The sequence below is a fragment of the Falco naumanni genome, chromosome 4, assembly GCF_017639655.2.
Source record: "Falco naumanni isolate bFalNau1 chromosome 4, bFalNau1.pat, whole genome shotgun sequence".
NCBI classification, from domain to species: domain Eukaryota; kingdom Metazoa; phylum Chordata; class Aves; order Falconiformes; family Falconidae; genus Falco; species Falco naumanni.
Window position 1 is genome coordinate 86,942,143 of NC_054057.1, and position 27,588 is coordinate 86,969,730.

Sequence of the window (27,588 nt, forward strand, 5' to 3'; positions counted from 1 at the left end):
TTGTACAGATGCCAGCGAACCTCACGGGTGGAAAATAAACCCCACCACCTTTATTAAATGTGCATTTACAAGCAACAGCAAGTCCCCTACGATAAAGCATTTCTCTCCAGCTACTCCTGATGTGGCACAGCCTGCTGCTCCGCTGGGGCATGCCCAGGCATTCACACGGGGGCTGGAGCCTTTAGCACTGACACAGCAGGACTGCTGTACTTTGAAAGACCCTTTTTCCTCTCAAGAGCTCAGCCATTGCCAGCGGCTGCTCCCTCCCAAGAGATGCTGAGCTGGCTGCAGCAGTCTCCTGTTTTTCTGCAGTCACACAGCCAGCCCTGTGCAAAGCAGAGCTTTAACTAGCGCTCAGCTTTGGGGTTCTGCTGAGCTGAAGCAGCTTTGTTGCTCTGCAAAGACTGGATGATCGCTCAGCGTCTCTTAGCAGCTGGGCAAATGTCTTGATTGAGGCACTCATTGCAGCGGGGATTCACAGGCAGACAGGTCTGCTGGCCAAAGCCCACCAAGAGCCAGTTTATCTCCCTCCAGAGATCCCTGTAGTGAGAGGAAAAAACATGAGCTTTCCGATACAGCTGCTCAGAGGAGTTAAAGAACAGCCCGTGCTTTTAAATGGATCCCTTTCGCCTACTGCCTGTTCCTCTTGGCTTCCCAGGGCATCTGGAGGCGGATCCCAGCTACTAAGAACAGCCCTCCTAACCTTTCCTCATCCCTCTGAACTGGGGTGGGGAGCAGGGGACAGATACACAAAGAGTCTGTGGTCGTTCTGTTCTGCTAAGGCATATGCCAGATGCGGAGCTGCAACAGAGTGCCTGTCAGCTGGCATTTGATATTGAAGATTAAGCATCAATGAAGGCCAGAATCCAACCACAGTCTGATATTGCTGTGGCCATTAGGCTCAGCAAGGTCCTGTGCAGAAAAGCACCTGGCTTGGGTCATGGTAAACTTGTCAAGGCAAGAATTGGGCATCAAGGCCTCCAGGTACCCGGCTACACTAGTGGTGATCAATATATCTGATAGCCAGGAAACAACCAAGCAGCTGAGATGTTGCTGCTGCATCTCCCTGGGAGAGAAGAAACACCTGCAGGCTAGTCCCTGTAAAGAGGAGGGACCCAAAGCGCAGTCACCGAAAATGCTATAAGCAGGGCTGCGTGCAGACACAGCTCCTGCAGCTAGCTCGAGGGGCTTGGTGTGGAGGAAGGAGGCTGGGGTCTCAGGCCTCACCTGGGCAGCCAGTCCTCCAGCGCTACCCGAGTTTCCTCGGGGTATTTGGTCTCCTTCTTCACCCACTTCAGCCTGTTTGTGATCCTGTGCACATGGGTGTCCACAGCTAGGAAGGGAGAGCCCAGAGTTTAGGTGGGGGCAGACACACCTGAACGGAGAGAGCACAGCCAAAAGCTGCCTGTCACAGCACACCAGGTACAGCGCCCTGCACGGGCTTCCTCCAGGGGCCGGCAGGAACAGGCAGGTGAAACAGGAGGGGAGGCTTACTCGCAGAGCAAACGTGCTGCTTTCTTCCTAGGCCCAGAGCCAAAAGCCAGATGGGATGGATAGCTCATGCCACGCAGCCACGCTCACACAATCTGACCCAGCCTTCCTTCAAAGGTTTGCACGCTCTGATCTAGCAGGCACAGGGCAGCCTGTCCAGGGTTCTCTTCCTCCCTGTGTTTCAGCTGATGTTACGCAAGTTGCAATCGCTGCCCCTTAGTTTACCCAGCTGGAAAACACATTTCATAATACCTACCAACATAAGAGGGTTTGTGAGGCTTAAACGAATGTTTATAAAGTGCTTTGAGCTAAAAAGCTCTGAATGCAAAGTATATTATTGTTAGATCAGCAGCGATAAACCTGTCTCTATGGCTAATTGGGCAAAACCCAGGAAATTGCTGTAAACAGGAAGACTAAGTCTTGCCTCCTAAATCAAAACCGAGCACACAATTATTTGGAAAACAGTTGGCTAGTTTGGCTCCCTCTGGACTTCCCTCCCCCACAGCAGGGAGAGAACAACAGACCCCAAGCGCTGTAGAATGTAGTGCAAGAGCCACATTTCGTGCAGCTGACTGTCACCAGTGGGGCTGCGGGAGTCAGCTGCTGCCCGCACTAACCTCGCTGCGGCAGCAGTCATTCATCAGGTGACACCATTCCTAGCTTTCCCAGGGCTCCTCCATTAAGCAGAAAATACACATGGAATATTAATCTGTCCCCAGGGGCCCCCAGGCCGGGCAGCTGATCGTCCAGCCCCATCTGCCGGCTACTGCAGGCAGCTCTGCTGCCAGCCACGCTCCCCAACCGGGCATTGTGCAGGAATGAACCTGCCCTGGGTCTGGCCTGGGCCCATCTCCACCGCAGGCTTCCTCCCAGCCCATCAGTGGTAAAGCACGCAGCTCCACAAGTTACAGCTACACGCTCTCTGTTCAATAAACGTGACAAATAAACAAATGTACCTGTGGTCACCTATTAGCCTGCCACAGGAGTGAAACAGATCAGAAATTCTGTAGACACAGGTCACCCGAGACCATTTCTTTCTATGACCCATCATGAATTAACAAATTCAAACGGCAATTTTGACTAAGCCCTGCTTCCGCCCTCTTACGCCTTGCCAAACAAAATTCCCAAATGAGATTTGTTTCAACAGAAGCAACCCTAGAAAAAAATAACCTCAGACTATCCTACAACTATCTCCAGATCACAAAATTACCCCCGCCTCTCTTTCACTTGACACCAAAGAGATTTCAAAGCATTATTCCGCTAGCACATCCTTTTTATGCCCACCCAATCAGGCACTGCAACACTTGCACTGCTTACCAGCATCGGAGGGGAGGGAGTCACTGCCCTTGGGGATTTCTGCTATCAAACTTGGGGAAAAACCATAGCTGGATCCATGCTTGAATTCTATAGCCATTCATCCGCTGTGAGTGGGTGAGAGTCACATCCTTCACCCACCCAAATGCTCTGCAGATGACTAAACTGAAGCAAGGCTACCAGACTCCCGGGGCAGGCAGCTTACCCAGCTGCGACGCTTCCCCTCTGCCTGGGGAATGGATCAGGCAGCATTTAGGAAAAGAATGGGTCCAACCTACCTATCCCAGACACACTGTCCCAGGCAATGTTCATGGCCAAGTGGGCCATTTTGGGCCCAACTCCTGGCAGCTGCACCAGCTCCTCCACAGTTCTCGGTATGTCACCCCCATATTTCTGCTTCAGGATGGCTGTCGTCTGCTTTATGTACTTCACCTTGTTCTGGAAAACCAAGAGGAAAGGCAGAAAATCCAAGTTGCCCTCCAATACAGGGAAAAGAGACAAAGAGCTCAGAAAAGAAACCATTCCTGAGCATATATTACATGTGAGGCCACACACTGGAGTTTGTGGAGGGGGGACAAAGCTCTTTGATTTCTCCTTGAAAGCTGAATGCTGAGACCTGATTAGCTCTAACCTCCCCTGCACACTCCACGCACCACAGCCAACAATCTTGCTGTGAATACAAATTGCTAAAACTGGGGTAAAATACAGCCTTCAGCTTGAATCCAGGAGCAAGATCACCAAGGGGCACGGCACACAGGCTGAATACCGGCTGGGGGTGTGTCTCAGGGGTGGTTCGCACCCACCTTCTGCCTTCATCACCTGCTGTCAGCTCAGCCACTCGCTGTGAGCACAACCTGCAAAGGACAAGCCTGCACCCACTTTGTGCTTCTCCTCTGGGCCTCCGAGCTGTCCCAGGCAGCTGCATGGGAGCAGAGGATGCTGGAGAGGGTTCCTCTATGTGCACGTCAGCGCTGCTGTGATCCTGCACTCACCCTCCAGAATCCTACAGGGTAAATGATCTGCCCAAGCGTTGCATCATCCATCTGCAAAATACTGTCGACTGTGAGGCCATGCTGCCTCAGGCGCAGCATGGCAGCTGATGTCACCTGGTCCTTGGTCTGGCTGGAGAGCATCAGTGACAGCAAAACTTGGTAGCGCATAACCTGAGGAAAAGGAGACAGTGAGTGAGACACCCCTCTTTATCTCCTCAGGAGGATCGGGCTACCTGCATGGCTCAGCTCTCCCATCCCACACCATCTTCTGTCCAGTACATGATATGGAGCTACCCTGGGTGAGCCACATCTATCTACAAGAGACTGGAAGGCTGCAACATAACTGATCCATAATCTTTTAATTCTACCACACAACAAAGGGAGAAAAGAAACACCTTCAATCTAAGCAGTCAGCGTGCGTAAAAGGTCAGAGATCAGCTACTGTCTGCTGGGATCTCACACCCAAAGATGCCAGCGCTTAGCCACAAATGGCCAGACAAAGCTTTTCCTGATGATGGGATTCTCAGGAGACCCCACACAACGCAGAAGTACAAACACCCAGTGATTTTTCATGAGACTTCTGCTCTAAGCAGCTTTTGAAAGTCTTGTTGCTTTCCCACTAGGCTTCAGCAGGAACCGGGTATCTGACTTCAGTGAGGTCCTTACAAAACCAAATCTAAAGAACTGGGACGACAGAGACTGGGAGATGAAGCACAAACCCCCAGAGTTCCTCTGATGCTGTCATGCAGGGTTTAGTTCAGACCACCCACCTTCTCTTTTTCAATTGATTTTTCCCCAGATGCAATTCTGTCCCCACCAGAATGAGGAGGATGATGCAACTAACCTGGACTGACCCAGGACAACGTGGGATACAATCCTTCCTCCAGCTCTCTTACAAAGTTTACAAAACTGCAGGTGCACCAGGAAAAATCTCTGACCGAGCACAGGGAAATTGTGTGAGGAGTGCTGGTGTGTGCTGAGGGTTACAACATCCACTTTTTCTTGGAAGCAACCACCCTGCCTCCCTCGGGAAGAAAAGTTATTTCTGTATCATGCACCGTAGTCCCCTTTGCCCCACAGCTGCACTTGGTGCCAGCCCACATGGCTGCAGAGCGTGTGACACTGTCTGAATCTGGAATCAAAGCTAGTAATTTCCCCCAGGGATCCAAGCCTAAGGCATGATGCCAACAACAAGGACCGCGTTACATGTGCTGAAACTGTGCAGCTGCGTCTCTGAGACCCCTCCCCTCAGAGCCCAGCAGGTCACTGTGGAGCACACAACTCCCGCTGCTCCACCGAGCCTGCCTGCGGGTTATCTCCATGTTCCCACACCAGCACCATGCACGGAGAGCGCAGCCCTGCATCCCAACGCCACACCATGGCCTCGCTGTGCTTTGTTTTTTGTACTGATGCAAATGGTTCCTGCAGAGGGAGGTGTCATCTGGGGCCTTTGATTGTGTTCCCAGGCTTGGGGAGCACAGTGCCATCCCAGCATGGCCCTTCCTTTCAACCAGTATCCCCTTAAAAGTGGACCGCAAAAGGGGAGGAAGCCAACCTATGCTTACGTGCTGGTATGAAGCGCACAAAAGCAGCTTGGGAAGTTTTTTCCTCAGTTCCCCTCGCCTTTTCTCCATACTATTTTTCCTCTGTGTTACAGAGCCATCTTGCTAAATACTTTCCTTGGACTCCTACAGAGATTTTTTTAAAAGAAAGGACATGTCTTCATGCCCTGTCAGCCTGCCCCAGAAGACAGCACTGACATAATACACTCTTGGGGTTTTCACTCCCAAGTCCAAAATCATCCTATTTTTGCCTCAGCCCCTACTCCTGGTTCAGTTTCCTAACTCTTCCGGCAGCAGTTTAAGCAGAGGACAAGGGCCTTTCACAGCTGTGGTCGATGGTTGGTCTCTAATGCCCAGCACAGGCTGAACACGAGCAGCGAACGTCTCAGAAAACATCCACAGCCATTTCACAAGGGCTGTCTGAAGCCAACGAGCCTGGTACCAGGAGGCTCTAGCAGGATGAACGGTTTCTCTCATACGCATGCTTCTGCAGTAACCTCTCCTGGGACCAGTCCCAGGCTAGAGTCCTGATGTGCCCTGAGTTTATTTTTCTGTTCTGAAGACATCCAAAGTGTCTAGGGGCAACATGAGGATGAGGGAGACTGGAGGGCTGCAGAAGTGGGGCTATATTTTCATGGGCCTGCCTGCCAGAGCAGGGCAGCAAGGTGTTGTTACCTGTGGAGGAGCGCTGCTGTCGTAACACTTCTCCACTCCCATCTCATCTACCGGAGCATCTCTGTTCCTCCTCATTTCCCGGATGCGCTCCAGTTGCTGTTGCCAGTCCCTTGGCTCCCAGCGTGGTCTCTGGGGCTCAGATGTCCCCTGCTCGGCACCATGACCCTGCCCAGACTCGTAGGCAATGGCAATACTCTTCCTCCTCCTGCTGCGCCTCGGAATGCCGGCTGCACTGTGACCCTGGCTCGCTGCAAGAGACAGGAGAGATTTTCACACCTGAGGCCAGGGGAAAGATGCCTTCGCCTCCCACCAGAGCTCATCAGGTCAGTGCGCCAGCAACCACCCAGGGGATCCTGATGAAGGTTGAACGCCTCTTCCCCGTAGTCCCAAGCCAGTAGCAGCACTTCCCATTCACCCAGCCCTAACCAGGGCCAGCTGCGGGACAAGGAAGGGCTGGGAAGGGCCTGGGAAACAGGTGCCAGCCGCGAAAACGTCACACTGCAGGGATGTGTGTGCCAAACGCCCAGGAGGCTGCTGGAGGCCAAGATGCATCCCTAGGCCCTCGCCCAGTGCCACAAGCAGGACAGCCGCCAGGCCACGCCGGGCTCACGAAGGGGACGTGACACGGACACCATGCCCCTGCCGCCCGGCTGGCCTGGGCCCTCGCTCCCGCTGCCTGCAGGCCCCCAGGCCCCGCTCCCCGTGCCCGGATCGGGCCGGGGTCCCGCCCCGGGATGCCTCCATCGCCCCCGTCACCCCTCCCCGTACCTCCGGCCGCCCCCCCGGCTCTGCCAAGCCGTCGGGCCGCCGCCCGCCCACCGCCGGCGGTCACGGCCGCGGACATGGCGGCAGCCCCGGGCACTACCGGCCCCATCGTGCCCCGCGGCGGGAGCGGACGCCGGAAGCGGCGGGACTTCCGCCGGGGGCGGGGCGCGGCGCGGGGGGGCCGGCGCGGAGCGGGGCGCGGGCCGGGGGCGGCGGGGCCGGGCCGGGGGCGGCGGGTGAGTGAGGCGGTGGGCGAGCGGCGGTCGCGCTGCCCAGGCCGGGGGTGCTGCCTGGGGCGGGGGCCGGGGCCCTGGCGGGGCCTAGCGGGAGGCGGGGCCTGGCCGTGCCCCGGGAGGGGTGTGGGGCTGCCCCGGCTGCGGGGTGTCCCCGGGTGTCCCCTGTCAGGGAGACACGGGGGGGGTGGCCCGTGGGGTGGCCCCTGTTGTGTGTGCGTAAGGGGTTGTGGCGCGTCCCGGGGTGGAGGTGGTGGTGTTGGGGGGCGGGGGGTAATTGTGGTGTGGTCCCGGCGTGGCCGTGGGGCATGGGGGAACGCTGCCATGTCCTGGGCTGCGTGAGGGGCTGCGGTGTGTCCCCTGGGCTGCGTGAGGGGCTGCGGTGTGTCCCCTGGGCTGCGTGAGGGGCTGCGGTGTGTCCCCTGGGCTGTGTGAGGGGCTGCGGTGTGTCCCCTGGGCTGTGTGAGGGGCTGCGGTGTGTCCCCAGTGGTGTTGGGCTGGGGGCCATGGCCTGTCCACTGGGCTGGGGGCTGTGGTGTGTCCCCTGGTGATGCTGGGCTGGGGGCCATGGCATGTCCCCTGGGCTGTATGAGGGGTTGCGGTGTGTCCCCTGGGCTGGGGACCATGGTGTGCCCGCTGGTGATGCTGAGACAGGGTCAGTGCCGTGTCCCTGGGGAGCACAAGTGATCGCTGTGGCAGGTGCCCGGGGTGTGGGGAAGGCTGTGGTGTGTCCCTGGGGGCACAGGGCATAGCTGAGGGGCTGCCAGCTTTGTGCCGAGGGCAGGGTGCTGGACAGGGGTGCAGGGAGCGGGTGTCCAGCTCTGGGCTGGGTCCGGGGGTCCCTGAGGGGCAGCGGGTTGGCCAGGTGGGGGGACAGTTTCTGAAGGATGCTGCTGTCAGTGTGCTGTTGCTGTAATGCGTGTGTTTGTTCTCACCTCCCCACTTTCTCCTTGCCTTGGCACCATTTGGATGTTTGAACGCTGCAGTTCTCAAGTCCTGCCTCACGTCTGTCTACTTTCAGCATCTGCTTTACAGCGCTGTGTGCTTGTCCACTGCTTTTGGACTGGGAATGAGTACTGCCAAAAAGTGTGTGTGTGTGCAGTTATACTTCAGAAATCAGCTTAGTGGTTTTAAAATGGTGGTTGCTCTGCGTGGGCTGTGGTGGTGCTGGCCGTTCAGAGCTCCCAGAAAATGGTAGCCCAGAACTCTGTGTTCCCTGGGTTGCTGCAGGATGCAGGTGCTGAAGGCAGGAGCAGCACAGGCTCCCCGTGCACGCAGGCTCCTTGCTGCTTCATCCTTAGTGTGGGGCTTCTCCCTTGTTTGAAACGGCTTGTGACACCAGAGCAGTTTGTAAAAGCCAAGTCATGACAGGTGTTACTGGTGTTTTCCTACTTAAAGGTTCCCCTTGGGCTGCCCTTAACAAAAACCTTGTTCTGCATTTGCAGGGGCTCAGCGCTGCTTGCTTGTCAGCAATGGCAAAGCCTCAGAGCAAGGATTCTGGACTGAAGGAGAAGTTCAGGAATCTCCTGGGGCTGGGAACATCCCGGGGAAGTTCAAAGTCATCAGAGGGCAAACAAACAGAGTTTATCATCACTGCAGAAATACTCAAGGTGTGAGAACTGACCATAGTAAAGGTGGGGATAGTGCCTGGATGACCTGAGCTGACAGGGTCGGAAGGAGGGCTTGCTCGTTCTCCTTTCTGTTTTGACATCCATTCCCTCTCCAATCATGCTTTTTCACTGTATCTCTCTATTCCTTCTCTAATGAAATAGATGTAAAACTCACCTACTTTGAAGTTACAGCATTTTAGTTGTTTGGTGTTTGAATGCTTTTGAGATATTTGATAGGATGGTGTTGTCTTATGTCTGGTTACAGGGTGTTTCCTCAAAACACGTTGCTTTTTTTTATAGTCCGAGTTTGATGAAGTTTATGTGGTGGCAGTTAGCACAAGCTGGAAACGGTTTTATTTTATGAAAACCTTACGATTTTGTGAAATATAAAATAATTTTTAAAAAAATTATTCCAGTAATTGGTACAGCAAGTCTGTAAGCAGAATAGTTGGCATGCAGGGATGAAAACACATAAAAAGGAGGAGACTAGAATCCCATCTGTGCTGGAGCAGCCAAGCTCTTACCTGCTGGAAGGCTGAGGAGCTGGTCTCCTTTCTCTACCCTTCTCCCATGAACTGGGCGAGTGCCACAGCCAGTGAGTTACTAATTTTTCTGAAGAAAATGAGATACTCTGTCCTGGAGGTGGAAAGCTGCTTGGCTTCAGTTCTGTGGAAGTTCTAGTTTTGACAAATCATTTGCTAATGGAAAAAAGTTTTTGGAGAAATTCTTGGAAAGCTCCAGTGATGACTAATGGTTAGATCATTTTGGACAAATATGTAATTTATTTTTCAGTGGTTCACGATCCCCTTTGAGAAATGGATAAGTGTTTCTAGTAAGATAAACTGTTAGCTTATTTCTACATTTCTTTCCAGGAACTGAGCATAGAATGTGGATTAAGTAATAGGATACGAGCAATCAGTCAAATCTGTGAAGTGGCAAAAACAAAAAAAATTGAAGAGGTAAGTTTCAGAGTGTTCAGTGAATAGTGGAAGGATGAAAATTTAAGCAACAGCTCTTAACCTATTGTAAGAAGTTCCTTTAGACTGCCTTTTAAAACTGATAATCCCAGAAGCTGTTTTGTGCTGTCCAAACCTGTAAATGGATGGCTCACAGGCCCTGGAAATTAGTCTTGTCCAGCCTACCAGCGGTGGAGCAGGGAGGACATAGCTGGTGGGCCTCCTGAACTGAATGGTTGGAGAATGCTGCGAATATTCAGGCCTGTTCAGGATGGTTCTTGGGAAAAGATACTAATCTTGCAGAAGAGGTGTTTGCTAGCTCCTTCTGTCTTGTTAATAAGCAACCTCAAATTGGTTTTAAGGTCATCTTGTATTTGGGTGGAGGTTTCTGCACACATATTCACACTGAAGTAAGTGTGTGAAGGAAGAACTTCAGTTACTGGGGTGCAGGTTGTCACGTAGGATGGGATTTGGTGTCTCGTATGGTTTGTCCGAGTTTATGACTGGGCAAGTGAGAGTGTCCCTCAGAAAAGATAACTCTGGACATAAAATCCCTGGAGATCTTGTTCGTTAACTTGCCATAATTAATGACTGATCTACTGGGTAAAGATCCTAGAAGAAGCTTAACTTGCCTACTGCCGCCTGTCTGCTGTGTTTGTTTGCAGCATGCAGTGGAAGCAATATGGAAAGTGGTAGCTGATATGCTCCAGCCAGAGCGCCCCGTTGAAGCCAGACATGCTGTTCTTCATCTGCTAAAGTCAATCGTTCAAGGACAGGTAAAAACAAGCTGTGGAAGAAACACTACACTTAGATAGGGTTTGTGCAGAGTATGAACATGAAAAATCCTCTATTCTACAGTTTTCTGTGTTTTTTATTTTGGTTGTGCCTAGTCAATGGGCAGAGGAAGCATTTTAATTTACGTCTTGGTTTGACCTCAGCAGAATTTTTTATAAAACTCATAGAAAAGTTTTCTGTTTTGGGGCAATGTTCTTGAAAAAGAGGAAATACTTCGGGTTAAGTTCAGCATAGTACAGCAAATTTTATATGGTCTTTGCCCAGACCCATTAGTCCTAGTCTGCAGCTGGTTTTGATGTTTCAGCATGTCAAGTATGCAAGAGCTTCTGTCTGAGATACTTTTCTGGCCTCGCCAAGTTAAGCATACTATGAATTCTTTGAATTTCACAGTGTGCTATACAAATGTAAGACTGTATCAGACTAAAGTTCTGGTTTTCGCTATTCTGAAAAAGTAGGGGTAGATGCTTTTGAAAAGAATAGTCATCCTGGTTTGTTGGCTTTGGGGTTTTTTGAGTGCTGTACTGGCAGTGCTGGAAGTTGCATTTCTGTGGATTGCTTTGGGTATTGGATGCTGTCTGTGTGTTGCTGGACAAAATGCCTCCTGTCCTGAGTGCTGATTTAACAGGTTGAGAAGACCTGAGCCACTGTCAAGAGCCAGTAGAGGCTGGAGGTATTTTCAGGAGACTTTCATAGCCCATAGGAAAAGAAAATAATTTCAGGCATGAAGATTGCTGTTACAGACCTTGACAAGATCCAGGCCTTAACTGTCTTTTTTCATTAGTGACACTGTTATCTATCCCCTCCCTTTTTTTGTCTTTTTTTTTTTTTTTTTTTTTAAAGGGTGAGAGATTAGGGATCCTCAGAGCACATTTTTTTAAGGTTATTAAGGACTATCCCTCCAATGAAGACTTGCATGAACGGCTTGAAGTGTTCAAGGCTCTAACTGGGAATGGGCGATACATCACCTACTTAGAAGAAGAGTTAGGTGAGTGTTGTGTCTGCTCCGGTTCAGTTTGGTGGGAATAAGTCAAGGGACAGGCATGCAGTGATACGTAGTAACAGTTCTGGGTAGAAAGCATGTTGTGACAGTTCGTTTTCCTTCTTCAGCTGACTTTGTGCTACAGTGGATGGATGTTGGTTTGTCTTCTGAGTTCCTTCTGGTTTTAGTGAACCTGGTGAAATTCAATAGCTGCTATCTGGAAGACTACGTAGCTGACATGGTCCAGTAAGTTGGTTTCTTTTAACTCCTGCATGCTCATTCTTGGTAGATTACAGGAGAAGGTTGCAGTTCAATATACAGATAAGTGAATTCTTTTTCATCTAGTTTGGATCTGTTTCATTCCAGGTCATACCTGACATTTCTGGCAAACATTTGATTTTCAGTTCTTACAATGTTCAAATCTGTTTCAGTTTAGCTGCATGTGCTTTTGCCATCACATGTGGTGGACCTGATTGTGTTGCTTAGTCTCACAAAGGGTCTCTGCTATTGTATTAGCATAGGCATATTGAGTTGCATTTTAGTGCAATTTCAATTATTTAAAGTTAGTTTAACTTTATAAAAGAGGTTGTACTGTTCAGTGCCTCTAAGAGTGTTAACAACAATGTCAATTGTAAATAAGGGGAACGACGAGTAAAATAATATGCCGATTTCCTTATCTGTTTTGGCTTTTTGTAATTTGCCTAAAATCACATTAAGTAAACAATTATAATTAAATTTTCTTTCCTAACAGCAAGATATGCCTCTTGTGCATTCAGACTTCATCATCTGTGGACATAGAGGTCAGTGATTTGAGTCTCTCTTAGTACTTTAGAATTCTTTAAAATTCTTTGAAACTGTAACTTCTGCAAACAAAATGAGATCATCAGACTCTCCTCTCAGTTTATTCCCACCTTACAAGAGAGCTAATACAATATTATGAAGTATTTGTAAGCCATTGGATCTCATACGCAAATAATAATTTTATTCTAAAATGAACAGAGCATTGATAATTTCGATAAGTGAATCAGTTTTTCAGCAGTGCTTTTTATGGTTTAATTTCCATCTTGCAATGATTAAAAGAAAAAAATAAAAAGACCTATCTGTGTCCCTTTTGAATTCCAGGCTCTGCCAGGTTAGGATTTGACTTGCATTTTATTCAGAGAGAAGTGTATAATCATTTTCTCTTTCTCAAAGATTTCCTTGCAAGTCCTAGATGCAGTTGTTTGCTATAATTGCCTGCCCTCGGAGAACCTGCCAGTATTTATCATCACTTTGTGCCGTACCATCAACGTGAAGGAGCTCTGCGAGCCATGCTGGAAGGTCAGAACTCTCTTGCAGTTTTGTTTTTTAATGAGCTCACTGTTTTGGCCTCATAGATGAAGTGCCAGATGTGCTTGTGCACATCTGCCATAATTTCAGTTTGGTTTTAAGAGTAAATTTAAAATTGTTTCAAGTATTAAGGGATCAGCACATCGTTAGTGTAAGTCCTGTCAAGTCCATGGACTTTACCCATAGTTTCCTCTCAGATGGTGTGACAGGCTTCTGTTGTGGCATGGAAATGGCTGGACACGTTTACTTACGTAAGCGGACACGATCAGCCAGCTAACTGCGTATTTAGGCTAATGAGCGTTTTAACAATTGGATATTTAAGTATTTTCTTTGAATTTGCAGCTTATGCGCAACCTTTTGGGAACTCATTTGGGACACAGTGCCATCTACAACATGTGCAGGATCATGGAAGACAGGTAAAGAAGGTGTATCTCACAGAAGCCAAGGAGTTCAGTAGAGGTCCATTTGACAAGGATAGGGAGTCACTGACCTCAGTAGAGCAAGCTGAAGGTTCTGGTGCTTAGAAATTAATTCCCTTCCTAGTTATGCTGCCGAAGTGCTCATTTTTAGGCTTTTCTGAATTCAGTTTTCCTTTGCTTAAAGTTGTACTAAATGATTTACTGCTTTTAATGTTTGTAAATTGCTGTGCAAAGCTCTGATGTATAACAGCTGGTAATTCTTGTGACAGTGTGTATTTCTGTTGATTCTTCCATGCTAAAATAATTGTGGCATGGTCTAAGACTTCTCTCCCATCTGTTCTTAGAGCTTACATGGCGGATGCAGCGCTGCTGAGAGGAGCTGTGTTTTTTGTTGGGATGGCTCTGTGGGGTGCTCATCGCCTCAGTTCACTCAAGAATTCCCCAACTTCAGTGCTGCCTTCGTTCCTCAAGGTAGGATGGGATGCTGGAGGAACTTTATCATCAGGTTTACATCTGGACCTGTACAAAGTTAGAACAAAAATGTGGTCCCCTGCACCAGGGGGATATTTGTATGCCTGAAAGACAAGAGACAGCAATTAGATATGGGGTGAAGTGTGGGGAAACAGTAAAACAACAGAGGATTTAAGTTTGAAGCAGAGGTGCCCTTCTGGGATATCTTTGTTGGCCACAAAAGCAAAGTCTGAATGCTTTTTATCCAATATCTACATTGTGGGTACTTTGCCATAAAAAACAAAAACAGCAAAAACTTTCACTCTTTCCAGTGTGTGGTACAAAAAGTGAGGGATGGTGTCTTCAGGGACAGCCTCAGAACTCTTAAAATTGTCTCATCCAAATGCGTCAAGCAGGAATTACTAGCTTTAACCTCATGTGTCTGCTCTGTAAGATGGGGCCGTATTTGACATCTGATCTACAGCTGTTTGCAGGAGTGCATAACTGCACTTTATAAAGTGGTTCTTTGCTTTGCTCTTTGTGTGTGTAGACTTGAATATTTATCTCAGGCCTTCAGGCTAAGTTCCTAATTGGTAAGGCATGTTTCATTTGCATTTCAGAGGGCTTCTGATCACTGCTTTCCAACTGTTAACTGAGTGAAGTGCTTTGTATTCCAGGCCATGACATGTCCCAACGCAGTTGTGTCTTATGAGATAGTTCTGTCCATAACACGTCTAATAAAGAAGTATGGGAAGGAGCTGCAAGCTGTAACGTGGGATATCCTTTTGGACATCATGGAGCGATTACTGCAACAGCTGCAGGTAAGTATTGAGCCTGCCTTGATGTGCTTTCAATCAAAAGACCTTACCATAAATACTTTTGCAAATCAATCTCCTGTTTGTACCCTCTAGCGAACTTTGAAGCTGAGTATAGGTTTACCCCAGTTCTCAATACTGTGCTTCTCAACCGAGTTTTTTGTTTGTATTTAAAAGTTAGCACTATCTGGTAAGGTAGGAGCCTTTTAGGAATGTTTTTTGTCTCTGTTTCAGAGTCTGGAGAGCCAAGAGCTTAAGTCCATTGTACATGATCTCTTGACTACAGTAGAAGAACTCTGTGATCAGAATGAATTCCATGGCTCTGAAGAGAGATTTTTTGAGCTGGTGGAAAGATGTGCTGATCAGAGACCAGTAAGACTTTTATTTATTGTCGCCTTCCTTTGTTGCCAGTTGAATCCATTTTGTTACTTGTACAGTTGAAAGTGGGGAGTCCTACAATAGCAAGTGGATAGCAGCAAGGACTTGTATGAGCCTTTTTCTTGGGGTGGAGGTTGGGGGAATGGATATATTGTATTTGCTTATACGCTAAAAAAAAAATTCTTGATCTTTCTGTGAAAGGAATCTTCTGTATTAAACTTGATAACATACAGAGCTCAATCCATTCATCCTGCCAAAGATGGCTGGATTCACAACCTGCAGATGTTAATGGAGAGATTCTTCAGGTATGAAATCGTAACTTTGTGAGTATAAGGCAGTTTCAAATGTTTCTTGCCACCTTTTCATGTTAGATAATTTTGTTTTCTGAAATTCTAATGTTAGTAGATGACTTCTAAGAAGTATGGTAGTTTCAGGCACAATACATGAAAGGATTTTGTTTAACAGCACAGAAACTTTCCACTGAGTTATTTATGCTGCTTTTTTTTTTCTTTTCTTTTCTTTCTTTCCATTGGATGGTGCTGTTCCAATTAGCTTAGTCAGTTATGTGTTCCACTCCACAGCACTTTGTAGTTCTGACACCAAACAAGACTTTCCTGTTAAGCATCAGGATTGCATATGGTTATCCAGTACTGAATTTACCCGTTTTTGAATTGGTACTCCTGGAAGTAGTGTTGTGCTCTACGATACCAGCATACAGCAATAACACACTTTTGTCTCATCTGTGAAATGCTGCCAAAGAACAACTCTTCCTCGGTGCCATGTGTTTGGTTTTAAATTTGCTCACCAGAGCACTTGTTTTTCTGACGTGTGCTTCCTAGTTTGGATTGGAAATGGGAAAACTGCAGAAGGTCTCCAGAAGTAGTAAAAGCAGAATTGGGATTCCAGTTTCCAATTGAATCTGATTTCATATGTAAAGACATTAACTGAAGGCTCAACTGATCTCTTAACAGTTATTGTTCTAACTCTTAAGAAATTTCTTAGTTTACTTTAGTTTTACTTTCCTTTTCTCCTGTCCCCTGTTCCCTAAATATCAGCAAATTTATTTTATTCATCTTGAATTTGCTCTTCCCATTTTAGGAACGAAAGTCGTAGTGCTGTTCGTATTAAAGTTCTGGATGTCTTGTCCTTTGTCCTGAGTATTAACAGACAGTTCTATGAGGTGTGTGTTTATCTGTTTCTGATGATCTCATGCGAGATTTTAAGTGGGTGGGAACGGCTTTGGTGAGGCATGTTTTATGGCGTGCTTCAGATTGTCTCTGCTACCGGGGAACACACAGAACTGTGCTTGAAATGTTGCACACAATAGACGTGTTTCTTTAGGATGCTTGTGAGAAGACTTGCCTTTTAATAGCCCTTAGTTGATACAGGTATGTGCAACTTGCAGTGGGAGCTGCTGTGTTTTGAGGACATACCTGGTTATGTATTTGCTTCCCTGTTTTAAGGTTGTTAATTCCATATGTATTTTGGTTTTGTAAGAAAGGAAAGTCAATTTGTGAGATGCAGAGTTTACTTGAAAATTTTATAAAAAGATGAAGTCTGGATGTAATCTGACATGAGCAGATTGACTTGTCTTGGTGCTTGCAGTTTAATTGCAATCCAAGATGGAAGCTGTCTGAGAGAGGAGTTACAGAAGAGCTCTGGGGGGTGTCTTCAGCTCCTTGGAATGTACCCAGAGTGTCAGAGGACAGGAAGCAGCAGAGGTGCTTCTTGGATTCCTTCAAGATCTGTGAAAACATGATGCTGTTTCATGTTTCCTCTCTTTTTCAAAAAACCAAGCCCTAGAAATCCCTTATCAACAGTCTGTTAGAGCATGGGCTATCAAGTTTGTAGGACAGACAAAAACAAAAGCAATGTTCAACAAAAGTCATAAATATTTGGAGGGATGGCATACAGAAATACTTAATTGGATGGAAGAGGAAAGGTCAAGTTAGTTAGGAACAAGCCTAATATCAGAATAGCAGTGTTCTTTCATTTGTAGTTATTGTCTCTTCAACATGCTGAGTGAACAACTGACAGCAAAATGTCAAGGCTTATTAAGGTCTGTCCTCTTGCAGGAAGAGCTGATAAACTTGGTTGTGATCTCTCAGCTGGCTCACATTCCAGAGGATAAAGATCATCAAGTCCGAAAACTGGCCACTCAGCTACTCGTAGACCTGGCGGAAGGCTGCAACACACATCACTTTAACAGCTTGCTTGATATCATAGAAAAGGTGAGGCAGGGTTTGGTCAGTTGGCATCACCACGTCTTTTGCCAGATCCTCTTACTGTGGCTTGAGGAGACTAACCCGTGACTGTTACCAGTTGCATGGCTTAGTAGGATATTGTAAAACTGCTGGGGTTTGGAGGATGCAAATCTGAAGTGCAGAGTGGAAGGAGATTTAGAAACCCTATGCACATCCAAGCTATCTGACTGGGCTTGAAGAATTTCCAGCAAGTATGACCTGCTGTAGGCTTTCCTTGCCTTCCAGGTTGAAATAAGGAAAAGATACGTTGCAGATCTAAACCACGTATTTCTTTTTAAAAGGTGGCTGCACATTCTCTCTCATCTCCTTCTGAACTGGAAGAGAGGGACTTGCTATCGTATTCAGCTTCTTTGGAGGATGTCAAGACAGCAGTTCTTGGACTCCTGATAATACTTCAGGTAAATGCTGCAGAGCATTAAACGTGTCATCTTCAGAATAGTTTTCTGCTGGACTTGGCTTTTTAGATAACTGTTCTGCCTCTGTTAAATAGTCCGACTTTTGTTTTATCCACTTAGTATTTTAACTTTTTTTTAGTCATTCCTTTTGCTTTTGGGTACTGTATGACCGTTCACTAAATGTTTTCTTTTCTTAATTTCCATTGTACAATGAATATGAGCACATTTCCATATGTGGTGAGCAGATGTGTTCACAAACTAGCAGAAAAGGAGTGGTTCATAACCCTGAACAGATCCGTTGTGTTTGGGTAGCCTGTTCTGAGATACGGTTAAGCAGTTGTGAAGAGCAGGTTGTTCCAGGCAGTGCCCTTCTGGAGCCAGGCATTATTGCTCTGGAGTCCTTGCAGAGGTTCAGTCCAGAGCCATCTGTTCATCTTGCTTTCAGGAGCAAGTTTTTACTGTGTTTGTCTTGAATTCTCAGTGTGGATACACATTTCTGAATATCAAGTGTCAGTCTGCCCTTTGATTTGTGTTTCTGTTCCTCTGTAGACAAAACTCTACAGCTTGCCCTCCAGCCATGCGATGCGGGTGTACGAGATGCTGATTCACCACGTCCAACGCCATTATATATATGCATACAGCCTTGCAGTTGCTAGCAGCATCAGATTGCAGGTGTGAGCAGTAACCTATGCTTTCAGGTCGAGAGCTGCATGCAGTCTTTGGAATTCTTGGGTGGCAGGTTGGGAATGCGTGCTCTAGAGCTTGCCAGAAGTAGAATTAAATGTTTCTTGGCTAATAGGAGTATGAGTGTGTACTGTAACACCAGTAGTGATGCCTCCTACAGAACTAGCCACAGCACCTATTAAAAATCCCTTCATACTTGCACAAGTATCACGTGGGGAGGCGGGAGGGTGTTCCACTGGCATGGGTTTTGAGTGATTCCAGTGTCTTCTCTGTTACAGGTATTTGATTTCCTGCTGATGCTTCGAGCTGACTCCCTCCACCGTCTTGGCCTTTCCAACAAGGATGGAGCAGTGAGGTTCAGCCCTTACTGTCTGTGTGATTTTGTGTAGGTTTCTCATTGCATTAAGCAAAAGCCGTTTCCCACGCTGTCTGGTATTTTTGCACGAGCTTAATGGTCCATCAGTAGCAATCTGCAGTTTTTCTGAATCTTCCAGATCCTGATGAATCAGCTGCTAGACAAGTCTATAGTTACAGCCTAGGATTGTCTCAACGAATAACTCATTGGTGAATTGTTCTTATAAATCACTTAGCTAGAAATTTCTCAGACATGAAATTTCTGCTTCTGCTCACAAAGCTTCACAAAAATATTTGCAGTTTCCTGCCTCAAACCAGTTTTCACCTTCAGGTTTGATTCAATGATTTGTACAAATCTGGCTATTTAAAATTTTATTGCTTAGTCTGAAGTTCTTTGTGTAACACGCACCAAAAGATAAAAGTTTGCTGCACACCTGGATAGAAGAACCCTTAACCTCACCAAACTGACTCATTGCTGTCCATCTACTGAGCAATCCTGTATTTATTAATTGAAAAGGCAATTTATATTGTTGTTTGGTCATTAAACTGGTTACCCGATAGGGTAGCACTGTAGGTCACATCAATAGGCGGTTCTGATCTTGACTTTACATTACAAGTATTTTTCTCCCTTTCTATGTTGTAGAGAAGCAGAGAAGAGGACTTCGGAGAAGAAGCCTACTGGTACGCTCTCCCCGCCTTCAGGAAGCCCCAGCGTGCCTTCCCAGAACGCCACTATCCGTATAGGGCACCTGCCATACTCAATGGTCTTTGGCGTCCTTCTGCAGTGTTTGAAGCAAGTACGTCCACTCTTAATGACATTTGTCATCTTTGTGTGAAACATGTCTGCTTAAACCAGCTGGCTAGAGAATTCTGTCCCAGAGTATTTAAATAATGTCTGAAAAGCGTTATGTAAAGGATCCTTCTTGGGCAGAATCTGTGTACAACCACCAGTGGGAGCACCAGTTCAGCTCTTCAGAAATTAAGGAACGCTTTCATTTCTGCTTCAGAACAGACAAGAGCAAAAAATGTGTTAAACAAAGGTTAAAAAAGTGAACTTGTTTCTGAAAGAGCATTTGAAACGAAAAGAAACTCTCCCACTGCAAGTGTTTGAAGTATGTTGAGAACTGATAAATGTTTCCACTGCTAATAAACTAAATATAAATTGTTCGTTAGTGTTGTATTGGACATAGGACAGCCCCATAGCACATAACTGCTCTGGAAGCTAATTTGTGGTAGTGGTTAGGCAAATTGAATTCTGGCTCTGTCTTTTTGAGCTCAGTCAGATCTGGATGCAAGTGATCTTCCAGTTGGTGCCAGTATTGCACCTAGAGCTAGTTGACAGATAGGAAGTAACTTGTGACAGCTAAATGCCATTTGTTTTTATGTAGACACATCTGCCTAGGAAATGGCATGTTGTTTGAAATTTGATTGGTCTTACTTTCAAACTGAACTGAAATCCTACAAAAATTTTCCACCTTGACTTTGTCTTTCTTTCCAGGAGACAGACTGGAAGGTGTTGAAGTTAGTCCTCAACAAATTACCTGAATCCCTCCGCTATAAAGTGCTATTTTTAACCTCTCCTTGTAACATAGACCTCCTGGCCTCTGCACTGAGCTACATGGTAATGCCATGCACCCTACTGGTGTATAATCACCAGATCCTTAGTTTGCTTGAGGGTTGGTTGGTTTGTAGTTTTTTTTCTTTGATCTAATATTTTGAAGATTAGCGTGCTGGTTGTCAGTTCTCACCTTTCCTTTTTTTGAGGCTTGTTTTATAGACGTGAGTAGGTAGTAATGAGTGTTCTTTATGTATGATGTGTACATGTGAAAAGGGAGCTATAGGCAGTGCCTGTCTACTGCCTTTTAGAGAGTATTTTTAGTGTGAAGTCTTCTAACTGACTGTGTGATGTATCAGCTCACAGACAAAAAGACTACCGACAGGCTCCATGGTACCCCAGAAGGCTTTTCTCGCACTGATTTGCATCTGGCTGTAGTCCCAGTACTGACGGCATTAATATCCTACCATAATTATCTGGACAAAGCTAAACAGGTATGTGGAAAGTAAGAGAGTGTAGAGGGGGGATGGGACCTGGGCCTCTGTAATAGAGCATTTTCTCATGCTAGCCCATTAAATACAAGGTAACACTGCCCTTTTGTTATAAAAAGTTGCATCTGCTGTATTTGGCGTGGTGTTGGGGTGAAAAAACACTTTGCTGACTTTGCGCAGCAGTAGCTGTCGAGTCAGTTGCATTCACGGCTCTCCGCCCATACCTGTCCCCCCCTCAGATTCCTGGGTGACCTTACCCTCTGCCAGGAGACCCTGGTAAACATAAAAATTCTGTTTAATCAGAAACTGAAATAATGATTTCTAAAACGTTTTCTTGATTAAAGTCCCACCTTAAGATTTTGGCCTAGAATATATGCAGCGTTATATGGGGTTCTGTGTTACTTCTGTGTTAGTGCGTTTTGGCTAAGAATTCATGTGTGTCATACAGGCTTGGCAGTAGTCATACCTTCCAAGCCATGCTGAAATGCTAACTGGAGCCAGGAGATGGTACATCAGAGGTTTTCTCTTTCGCTGTGTTAAGGCGTTTTTTTTCTTTTTTACTCTTCTAGCGTGAAATAGTGTATTGCCTGGAACATGGTCTTATTTATCGCTGTGCAAACCAGTGCGTTGTGGCACTCTCTGTCTGTAGCGTCGAGATGCCCGACATCATCATAAAGGCACTTCCTGTCTTAATAGTCAAATTAACCCACATTTCTGCTACAGCCAATATGGCAATCCCTCTCTTAGAATTTCTTTCAAGTAAGTTGTAATGTTCTTCTACTTTAGATCTTCTCTAGTTGTAAATGTGTTATTTGCACTGCAATTAACTCATTATGTTAATTGCAATTAAGCAATAACAATTTTTTAGTTAATAAAAAATAATAAATAATAATAAATAAAAAAATAAAAGTTAATAACAATTAAGTCAATATGGCAATTGTGTTAGTCATAAATGTATCATTTGCACTGAATATTTGATTGTGTTAGTCATATGGAATGGCTTGTAAGGGTTTCTTGGGTTTTGGTGATGCCCTTGCACCATGCTCCAGACATCAGTGTTTGATCATCTCTTGTTTGTTACTGTTTTTCCATTTAAAGCGTTTGCACACACTGGAGAAAGAGACATGCTTTGTGTCATGCAGCCATACAGCAACAGGAAATATGCTGTTTCCACGTTGCTGCTTACAATTTAAATAGCATGAAAGTTAGACCACGAGGTTAACTTATTTGTCAGCTGATGATTTAGAAGAAACAAAACAATTCAAATCGAACTGGATTATGATGTTGGATAGTTTGTGTTCAGACCTCACCTGTGTTGGTTTGCTTCTTGAACTGTTCTAGCTCTAGCAAGGCTGCCTCACCTCTACAGGAACTTTGCAGCAGAGCAGTACGCCAGTGTGTTCGCCATCTCCCTACCATACACAAACCCTTCCAAGTAAGTTCATAGCAAATGTGCTTCTACCTCGTCTGTGAAATTAAGGAAATGAGACATGCTTTTTTTTGTAGTACTTGGGTCAAGGTTATTTATAGGATATTGCTCATTATCTCTAGGCTTTTTCTGAAGAAGGAATGTACTCACCTTGGACAAAGTATCTATTTTTCTGGAACAGAGCTTTTGAGTTTTTTTTTATTTATACTTATAGTGGGTAAAGGAACAGTTCTGTTTCTCAGATTGAAAAGTAATTCTGTTCGCTTCTGTAATGGCATCGTAACGCAGCATTAAACTCTGAGATCTTTCCGCTGTTTTTAGGTTTAACCAGTACATCGTTTGCCTGGCCCATCACGTGATAGCTATGTGGTTCATTCGGTGTCGCCTTCCCTTCCGAAAGGACTTTGTCCCTTACATTACAAAGGTAATGGACACTACTGAATGAAGCAGTACATAATAAAAATGATGACTTAAAAACTAGTTTGAGAAGTTTAAAAGGTTCTGTTTGAAGCTAGAAGATTTCTACTTTTCTTGTCAACATCTTTTTCAAAACTGACTGTGAGTTCTTGTGTGTTGCCCATGATTGCAGTCTGTCAGCTGCATGTCCTAGCCATCCAGACGGTTAATCTGTTTGTCTCGATCTGCAGGGTTTGCGCTCGAATGTCCTCCTTTCCTTTGATGACACGCCTGAGAAGGACAGTTTCAGGGCTCGCAGTACAAGCCTGAATGAGAGGCCAAAAAGGTAAATTATATTTGACTCCAGCAGGGTCTTGGTTCCCTGTTCTAGTGCTCACACCCTTCCTTGTGTTTTTCTGAAGGAGGCTGGGTCTAATTATCCAAAATCTGACAGCGCATTTAAGCAAGCAAAGTAAACCTCTTTAGGTCAGGGGACTGGTAAATGACAAACTTGGGTTGGTAAGAAGCTGGAATCAAACCAAGCTGACAGTCTGATAGTACGTATGAGGGCATCACCAGCTGTTCTGTAAGCCTTTGCAGTAAGGTGTGGGGCTTTTTGTGGTTAATTTTTGAAAATCAACAGTTCTTTCAGGTTGATGTGCGTCAGTATAATGCTGCCAGAAGTAATAGAGAAAGGTAATAGCAGAAGTAACAGAATACCATGTTCATATTGATAGTGTTAACTCCTTTAGATAATTGATCTGTAATGACTAAATGATTGCCAGAGAAATTGTTGTGATTAGCAACCTGTATAAATTGAGAGTGCCAACGCTGTGTTTTTCCATAGTGTTATCTGTCAAGTCGGTGTACTGGGTAGCAGACAGCTGCCTTCTGTGTATCTGGATGTCCTGATATCTTTTTTTTTTTTTTTTTTTTTTTTTTTAAATCTTGAAGCCATTATGTCAGTTTTAAGCAAAGCCTAACCTAATGTCTTTGGAAGTCAGAAGGTATCTTGCCCGCAGTCTTTCCAAGTAACATTTGCCAGGATAGGAGAGTATTCCTTGGAAGGCATTCAGAGTTTCTCTAACGTCCTTTACCTGCAGGGCTTACCTAAATTGGTTCACTTGACTTGCTTCAGTGTTAATGTGCAGTAAGCATACAGTGGCATTTGAACCCTGGGGAAAGTGCCTCTACTTTAACTGCAAGGCTCAATGAGTATCTTGCAATGAAGAAACACCATCCCTGCCCTAATGCTATAGCTGTGAACCCTGTTTTGTGTTTCATCTCTCCCATCTCCTCCTCTTTCATTCAGAAACTTGGAAGAGAAGCCTTTTGACACTTGTCTCTCAAATTAGAATTTCAACTAATCTTTTTTTCCAAAAACCTGTTAAATTCTACCAGGTTGGAATACTACTGTATCTAAAGGCTTTTGCTAACACTGCTGGATCACTTTCCACAGAAATCTCTGCTAAGGAGTGTGGGCTGTACTCAGGCAGCAACCCAAAACACCACAATGGCAGGATGCCACTGCCTCTGAGTCTGTCTGAACCTGGGTTCTGGCCAAGTGAGAGAGGAAAGAGCTTCAAGCAAATATCTGTTTCCTTGCTTGAGAAGCTTGTGTGCTTGGTTTTCACTCCTTAAGCCCAAAGATTAAGCATTTCTGTGCCGTAGCTGAGATGCTGGGTGTTCCATGATCCCCGTGGTTCCCAGCGTTGCTGAATGGCCTGATGTTGGTGTAGGTGACTATCTCGGAGTACAGGCTTGTGCTCTCTGCAGTTGCATCTCCATCTGTGGCCAAAAGTGATCTGTCAGAGGTTGCTGGGAGAAGAAGGACAAATAAATTCTGATCCTTCCAGGTGGCTCTCTGAAGTGTAATAATTCACTGAAAGGAAGATGGCAAATAATCATGTTTAGAAAGAGCCAGAAGGGTTAAATTAGTATCTTCATTTTAGATAGGGGGATGTGAACTGCTGAACCAACTGTTATGTCCAAATTAGTACCGATCCCAGACGTGCAACTCAGCTGTGGCTAAAGTGCCTCTTAGATGTTAATTGCTGTCACCTCCTACCTGTGGTTGGCACCTGACAATGTAAAGGCTTATCTTCCTTTCTATTCCAGTTGAAAGTCAAGTGGGTTACCTCAAGCCACCGAAATAAGACAGCCTGTTTGACAGAAAAGCATCACGCAGTCAGCAACAGCCAAGAGGATGTTTGTCTCCTCGCCCTCCCATCTGTGCAGTGAGAAGGATCAGTCCCATAGACACGGGCTGAGCCTCCCCCAGTGTCTCGAGCCGAGCTGAGGGGCACCCCTGAGTGGCCCTGGGGGTTTTTTTGCGATTCAGGGTAGAAGCTCAGATTTGGGCCAGGCCTAGCAGCGGTAGAGATGGCTGACACATTCCTGGGTCCCTTAGAAAAATGAGCTGCTGCCTGGTGTTGGTAAAGCATTTTAGGATCTGGTCTCTGTGGAAGTAGTCGGGCTTTTAGCCGTGCAGAAGTGGTGGGTTGGGGCAACACGAGGTGGCTGAACTGCACAAAACTTCTCAGACTTGAGAAATTTGTGCCAAATTAGCATTCAGGTGCTCTTGCCTTTTTTTAACAGCGCAGTATTCCAACTATCATTTCAATCAGTTTTTTGTTTTAACTTGTACTAATTTCATTTGTTTCGTAGCACATTTAAAATCTTGTTTTCAAAATGTGGTTTGTCTTTTTAATGCTTTCAGCTCTGCTTGTTTGTATGTTTTAATTTTTGTTTTCCTTTTTTGGCATTTGTTTTATTTTACATCACCCTCCGGGATCCCCCAATATTGACCCTGTGACCTGTGACCTTTCAACCTACATCCCTACAATGATTTCCTCCCTTCCTGTGACCTCTTTTGGGGCTTGGTGCTTCTCCACCTAGTAGTTTAAGACTAGCCAAAAATGCAAAGCAAGGCTTGAATAACTCTCCTCCAGTGAAAGAGCTGAAAGAATCCTCTGCAGTTGATGCCTTCCGATCCCGCAGCATCAGTGTGTCTGAACATGTGGTCCGCAGGTAGAGGCACTTTAAATGGGGAGAATCCAAGAGCAACTTAGCGCTTGGAAATTTTACTGCAAGGGTGGGTGGAAGCAGGGTGGATTTGCATGTGGGATGCTTGCATGACTTTGTTACGCGATGAAAAACTGGCCTTAGCCACAGCCAAAGGTTTTGGGAAAGTATCATGGATATCCTATGGCTTCCCAACGCTGGCTATTGGGCTGTCAAATCACACCCTGTGTTGTGTATGGTTACTTTGCCCTATTCTCTGATGCTTTAGCAACAAATTTTTCTTTTTTCACAGTGAAAGTGGTGCAGGGGAGAAAAGCAGACAATCAAAACCCACAAAAAAAAAAAAAAAGGAAAAAGGTTGCATTCTGTGGAAATGAAAGTCCTGCTTACAACTTCATCTTCTAAGCAGTGACTTGCCCCAGGGGAGGCTTTTAATACTCTGCAAAGTTACATACAGACCTTCCTCCCAGACTATGAGGAGTAGTTCTGGCCTCCGTTTAGGATTTGTTCTTGGAGGCAGAGGGAGCTGATGGAAGTATTTTGGTCTAAAGTATGATGCTGTGAAAACCTCAGTTTGTCTTTCTGCAGAGCAGTGAAATGAATGCTCAGCCCATATGAAGCTATTGCCTTCATGACTAAAGAGACTAAGTTTTGATTGCAGGCATTGATCTGCTCACAGGAAAGACAAATCTATTTACGCTAGTTTTTAAAACTTATTTCTGGAGTGCTTCCCTTGAAGCGTTAAACTGCTGCCTATGACGTGTTGGTTTAAAATCTGAACCTGAAGATTTGTCCCTTAATCTGTAAGGATTGCTGTCAGTGGAACTTTTTATTTTCTGTGTTTTTTTATCTTTGACTGTGGGGTGTTTGGGGGAAAGACACTGCAGTGACTGAATTGTGAATACAATTCTGGCACTTCATTCTCTGATATCCCCATTAATCTATTAGGTCATTTTCTTCTCTTGTATTTATGTGTAAATGGTAGCAGCTAAAAGTTCAGATAATTACCCATAATGATGCCAAAGAAGTTGCCACATCATAAAAAATTTGGCTGTGCCTCAGCTTAGTTTGTATTACAATGGCATAAGGAATCATGTTTATAAAATATTGCAATCCAGACTGTTAGTGCAATTGCTTTAAATCGCATTGCTAACGCGGCTGATTCGAAAGCAGAGTAGCTCTCTATTCTTGTGCCAATTTCCTGTTCAGAGTGCAATTTTTTTCTATTTCAAATTAAATTAGGTTTTACGTAGTTACTGAAATTGGAGGGAAAAAGTCAATATACGAAAGGGGTGCAACAGAGAAAAAAGCAAACCACAGGATCATAAAGTTAAGTCTAGAGTGCCCCGATTTATGGCTCATGGGCAATATGTTGCCTGGGAAACTGCAGGTCATGGGACACTGGCCTTCACTGTAGATCTGGGAACTCAAAGCATGGTGCTGCCACTCGCTGCTTGGTGCACTTGCCCATGGGCCACCAACATCAGAGAGCACTGGCCTGGCCTAGTCAGGTGACAGACATTTAAACATTTCTCAGTCCCTCAAGATAAAATACACTTTCTGCAGTGACAATCTACAAAGCACAACATGAGGCTAATCCAAAAATATTTTTATTACATCCTGGGTTTAATGTCTGGCCACCTCTCTGATCTGGCACATGCATGTATTGCAGGTTGTTCTGCATCACGCTGCCTTTCGGGTGACAGGGACAAGTGTTTTGCAATGTGATCTGTCAGTTGGAAAATTTCTCTTCTAGTCGGATACAAACATCCATCACTAGTTCAAGCCTGGGCTCTGCAGATGAAAACTCGATGGCTCAGGCTGATGACAACTTAAAAAATCTCCACCTGGAACTCACTGAGACCTGTCTGGATATGATGGCTCGATACGTCTTTTCAAACTTCACTGCGGTGCCTAAAAGGTAGGGGTCAGTCGGTGACCACGGGAGAGATGTGTGTGTTTGAGGTTCGTATTTCACTGCATTAGTGGAAAATTACCGTGACACATTTGAGATTCTGGCAGGGCCCAAGCTCGGAAGCCATTCCTTGCAGATAAAATCTGGCTTGGCTAAATAGGTTAGATGAGAGAAATCTGTTGTAGCCGATCGGTCTTTGCCTCGGCCTTGAAGTGTTCCGTGGGAGATGCCTTGAAGGCACATTGGCTGTGAGCCGGGCTTTGCTCCCTGTCCTTGCCGGATAATCACAGTCTTTGCTGTAGAGCCGAGTGCGGTGCC

The 27,588-nt window shown here is 45.8% G+C and overlaps 2 protein-coding genes across 11 annotated transcripts in view; one reads left to right on the forward strand and one right to left on the reverse strand.

Annotated features, from left to right (window-relative positions):
* Positions 1 to 28: 28 nt before the first annotated feature.
* NTHL1 (nth like DNA glycosylase 1) lies at positions 29 to 6,927 on the reverse strand. Of its 3 annotated transcripts, XR_005827372.1 has the most exons (7): positions 6,803 to 6,927; positions 6,035 to 6,282; positions 3,798 to 3,968; positions 3,084 to 3,243; positions 1,495 to 1,743; positions 1,228 to 1,375; positions 522 to 540 (listed from the first exon to the last, which is right to left on the reverse strand). XR_005827372.1 is itself a non-coding variant. In XM_040590253.1 (6 exons), exons 1-6 carry the CDS (start codon positions 6,906 to 6,908, stop codon positions 417 to 419), a joined length of 915 nt encoding a protein of 304 aa, XP_040446187.1. In that variant the 5' UTR covers positions 6,909 to 6,927; the 3' UTR covers positions 29 to 416. The 3 variants fall into 3 exon arrangements, 1 of the variants encoding a protein (XP_040446187.1); XM_040590253.1 differs by lacking the exon at positions 1,495 to 1,743 and having other exon boundaries at positions 29 to 540; positions 1,228 to 1,333; XR_005827373.1 differs by lacking the exon at positions 522 to 540 and having other exon boundaries at positions 1,244 to 1,333.
* Positions 6,928 to 7,886: 959 nt separating this feature from the next.
* The window catches only part of TSC2 (TSC complex subunit 2), a 34,610-nt gene continuing 14,908 nt past the window's right edge, over positions 7,887 to 27,588 (forward strand). The window contains exons 1-26 of one of the 8 annotated variants that reach the window (XM_040589971.1): positions 7,887 to 8,642; positions 9,515 to 9,601; positions 10,264 to 10,374; positions 11,273 to 11,378; positions 11,501 to 11,618; positions 12,124 to 12,172; positions 12,567 to 12,692; positions 13,044 to 13,117; positions 13,465 to 13,591; positions 14,248 to 14,391; positions 14,620 to 14,757; positions 14,965 to 15,068; positions 15,862 to 15,943; positions 16,839 to 16,994; positions 17,309 to 17,425; positions 17,972 to 18,094; positions 18,385 to 18,491; positions 19,104 to 19,257; positions 19,959 to 20,081; positions 20,375 to 20,509; positions 21,076 to 21,265; positions 21,848 to 21,941; positions 22,257 to 22,359; positions 22,583 to 22,677; positions 25,230 to 25,361; positions 27,112 to 27,276. In XM_040589971.1, the coding sequence (XP_040445905.1) occupies positions 8,397 to 8,642; positions 9,515 to 9,601; positions 10,264 to 10,374; positions 11,273 to 11,378; positions 11,501 to 11,618; positions 12,124 to 12,172; positions 12,567 to 12,692; positions 13,044 to 13,117; positions 13,465 to 13,591; positions 14,248 to 14,391; positions 14,620 to 14,757; positions 14,965 to 15,068; positions 15,862 to 15,943; positions 16,839 to 16,994; positions 17,309 to 17,425; positions 17,972 to 18,094; positions 18,385 to 18,491; positions 19,104 to 19,257; positions 19,959 to 20,081; positions 20,375 to 20,509; positions 21,076 to 21,265; positions 21,848 to 21,941; positions 22,257 to 22,359; positions 22,583 to 22,677; positions 25,230 to 25,361; positions 27,112 to 27,276 (3,206 nt within the window). In that variant the 5' untranslated portion in view covers positions 7,887 to 8,396. Of the gene's footprint in view, positions 8,667 to 9,514; positions 9,602 to 10,263; positions 10,375 to 11,233; positions 11,379 to 11,500; positions 11,619 to 12,123; positions 12,173 to 12,566; positions 12,693 to 13,043; positions 13,118 to 13,464; positions 13,592 to 14,247; positions 14,392 to 14,619; positions 14,758 to 14,964; positions 15,069 to 15,861; positions 15,944 to 16,838; positions 16,995 to 17,308; positions 17,426 to 17,971; positions 18,095 to 18,384; positions 18,492 to 19,103; positions 19,258 to 19,958; positions 20,082 to 20,374; positions 20,510 to 21,075; positions 21,266 to 21,847; positions 21,942 to 22,256; positions 22,360 to 22,582; positions 22,678 to 25,229; positions 25,362 to 27,111; positions 27,277 to 27,588 lie in introns of all 8 variants that reach the window. The other 7 variants (XM_040589969.1, XM_040589970.1, XM_040589978.1 and 4 more) reach the window with 7 other exon arrangements.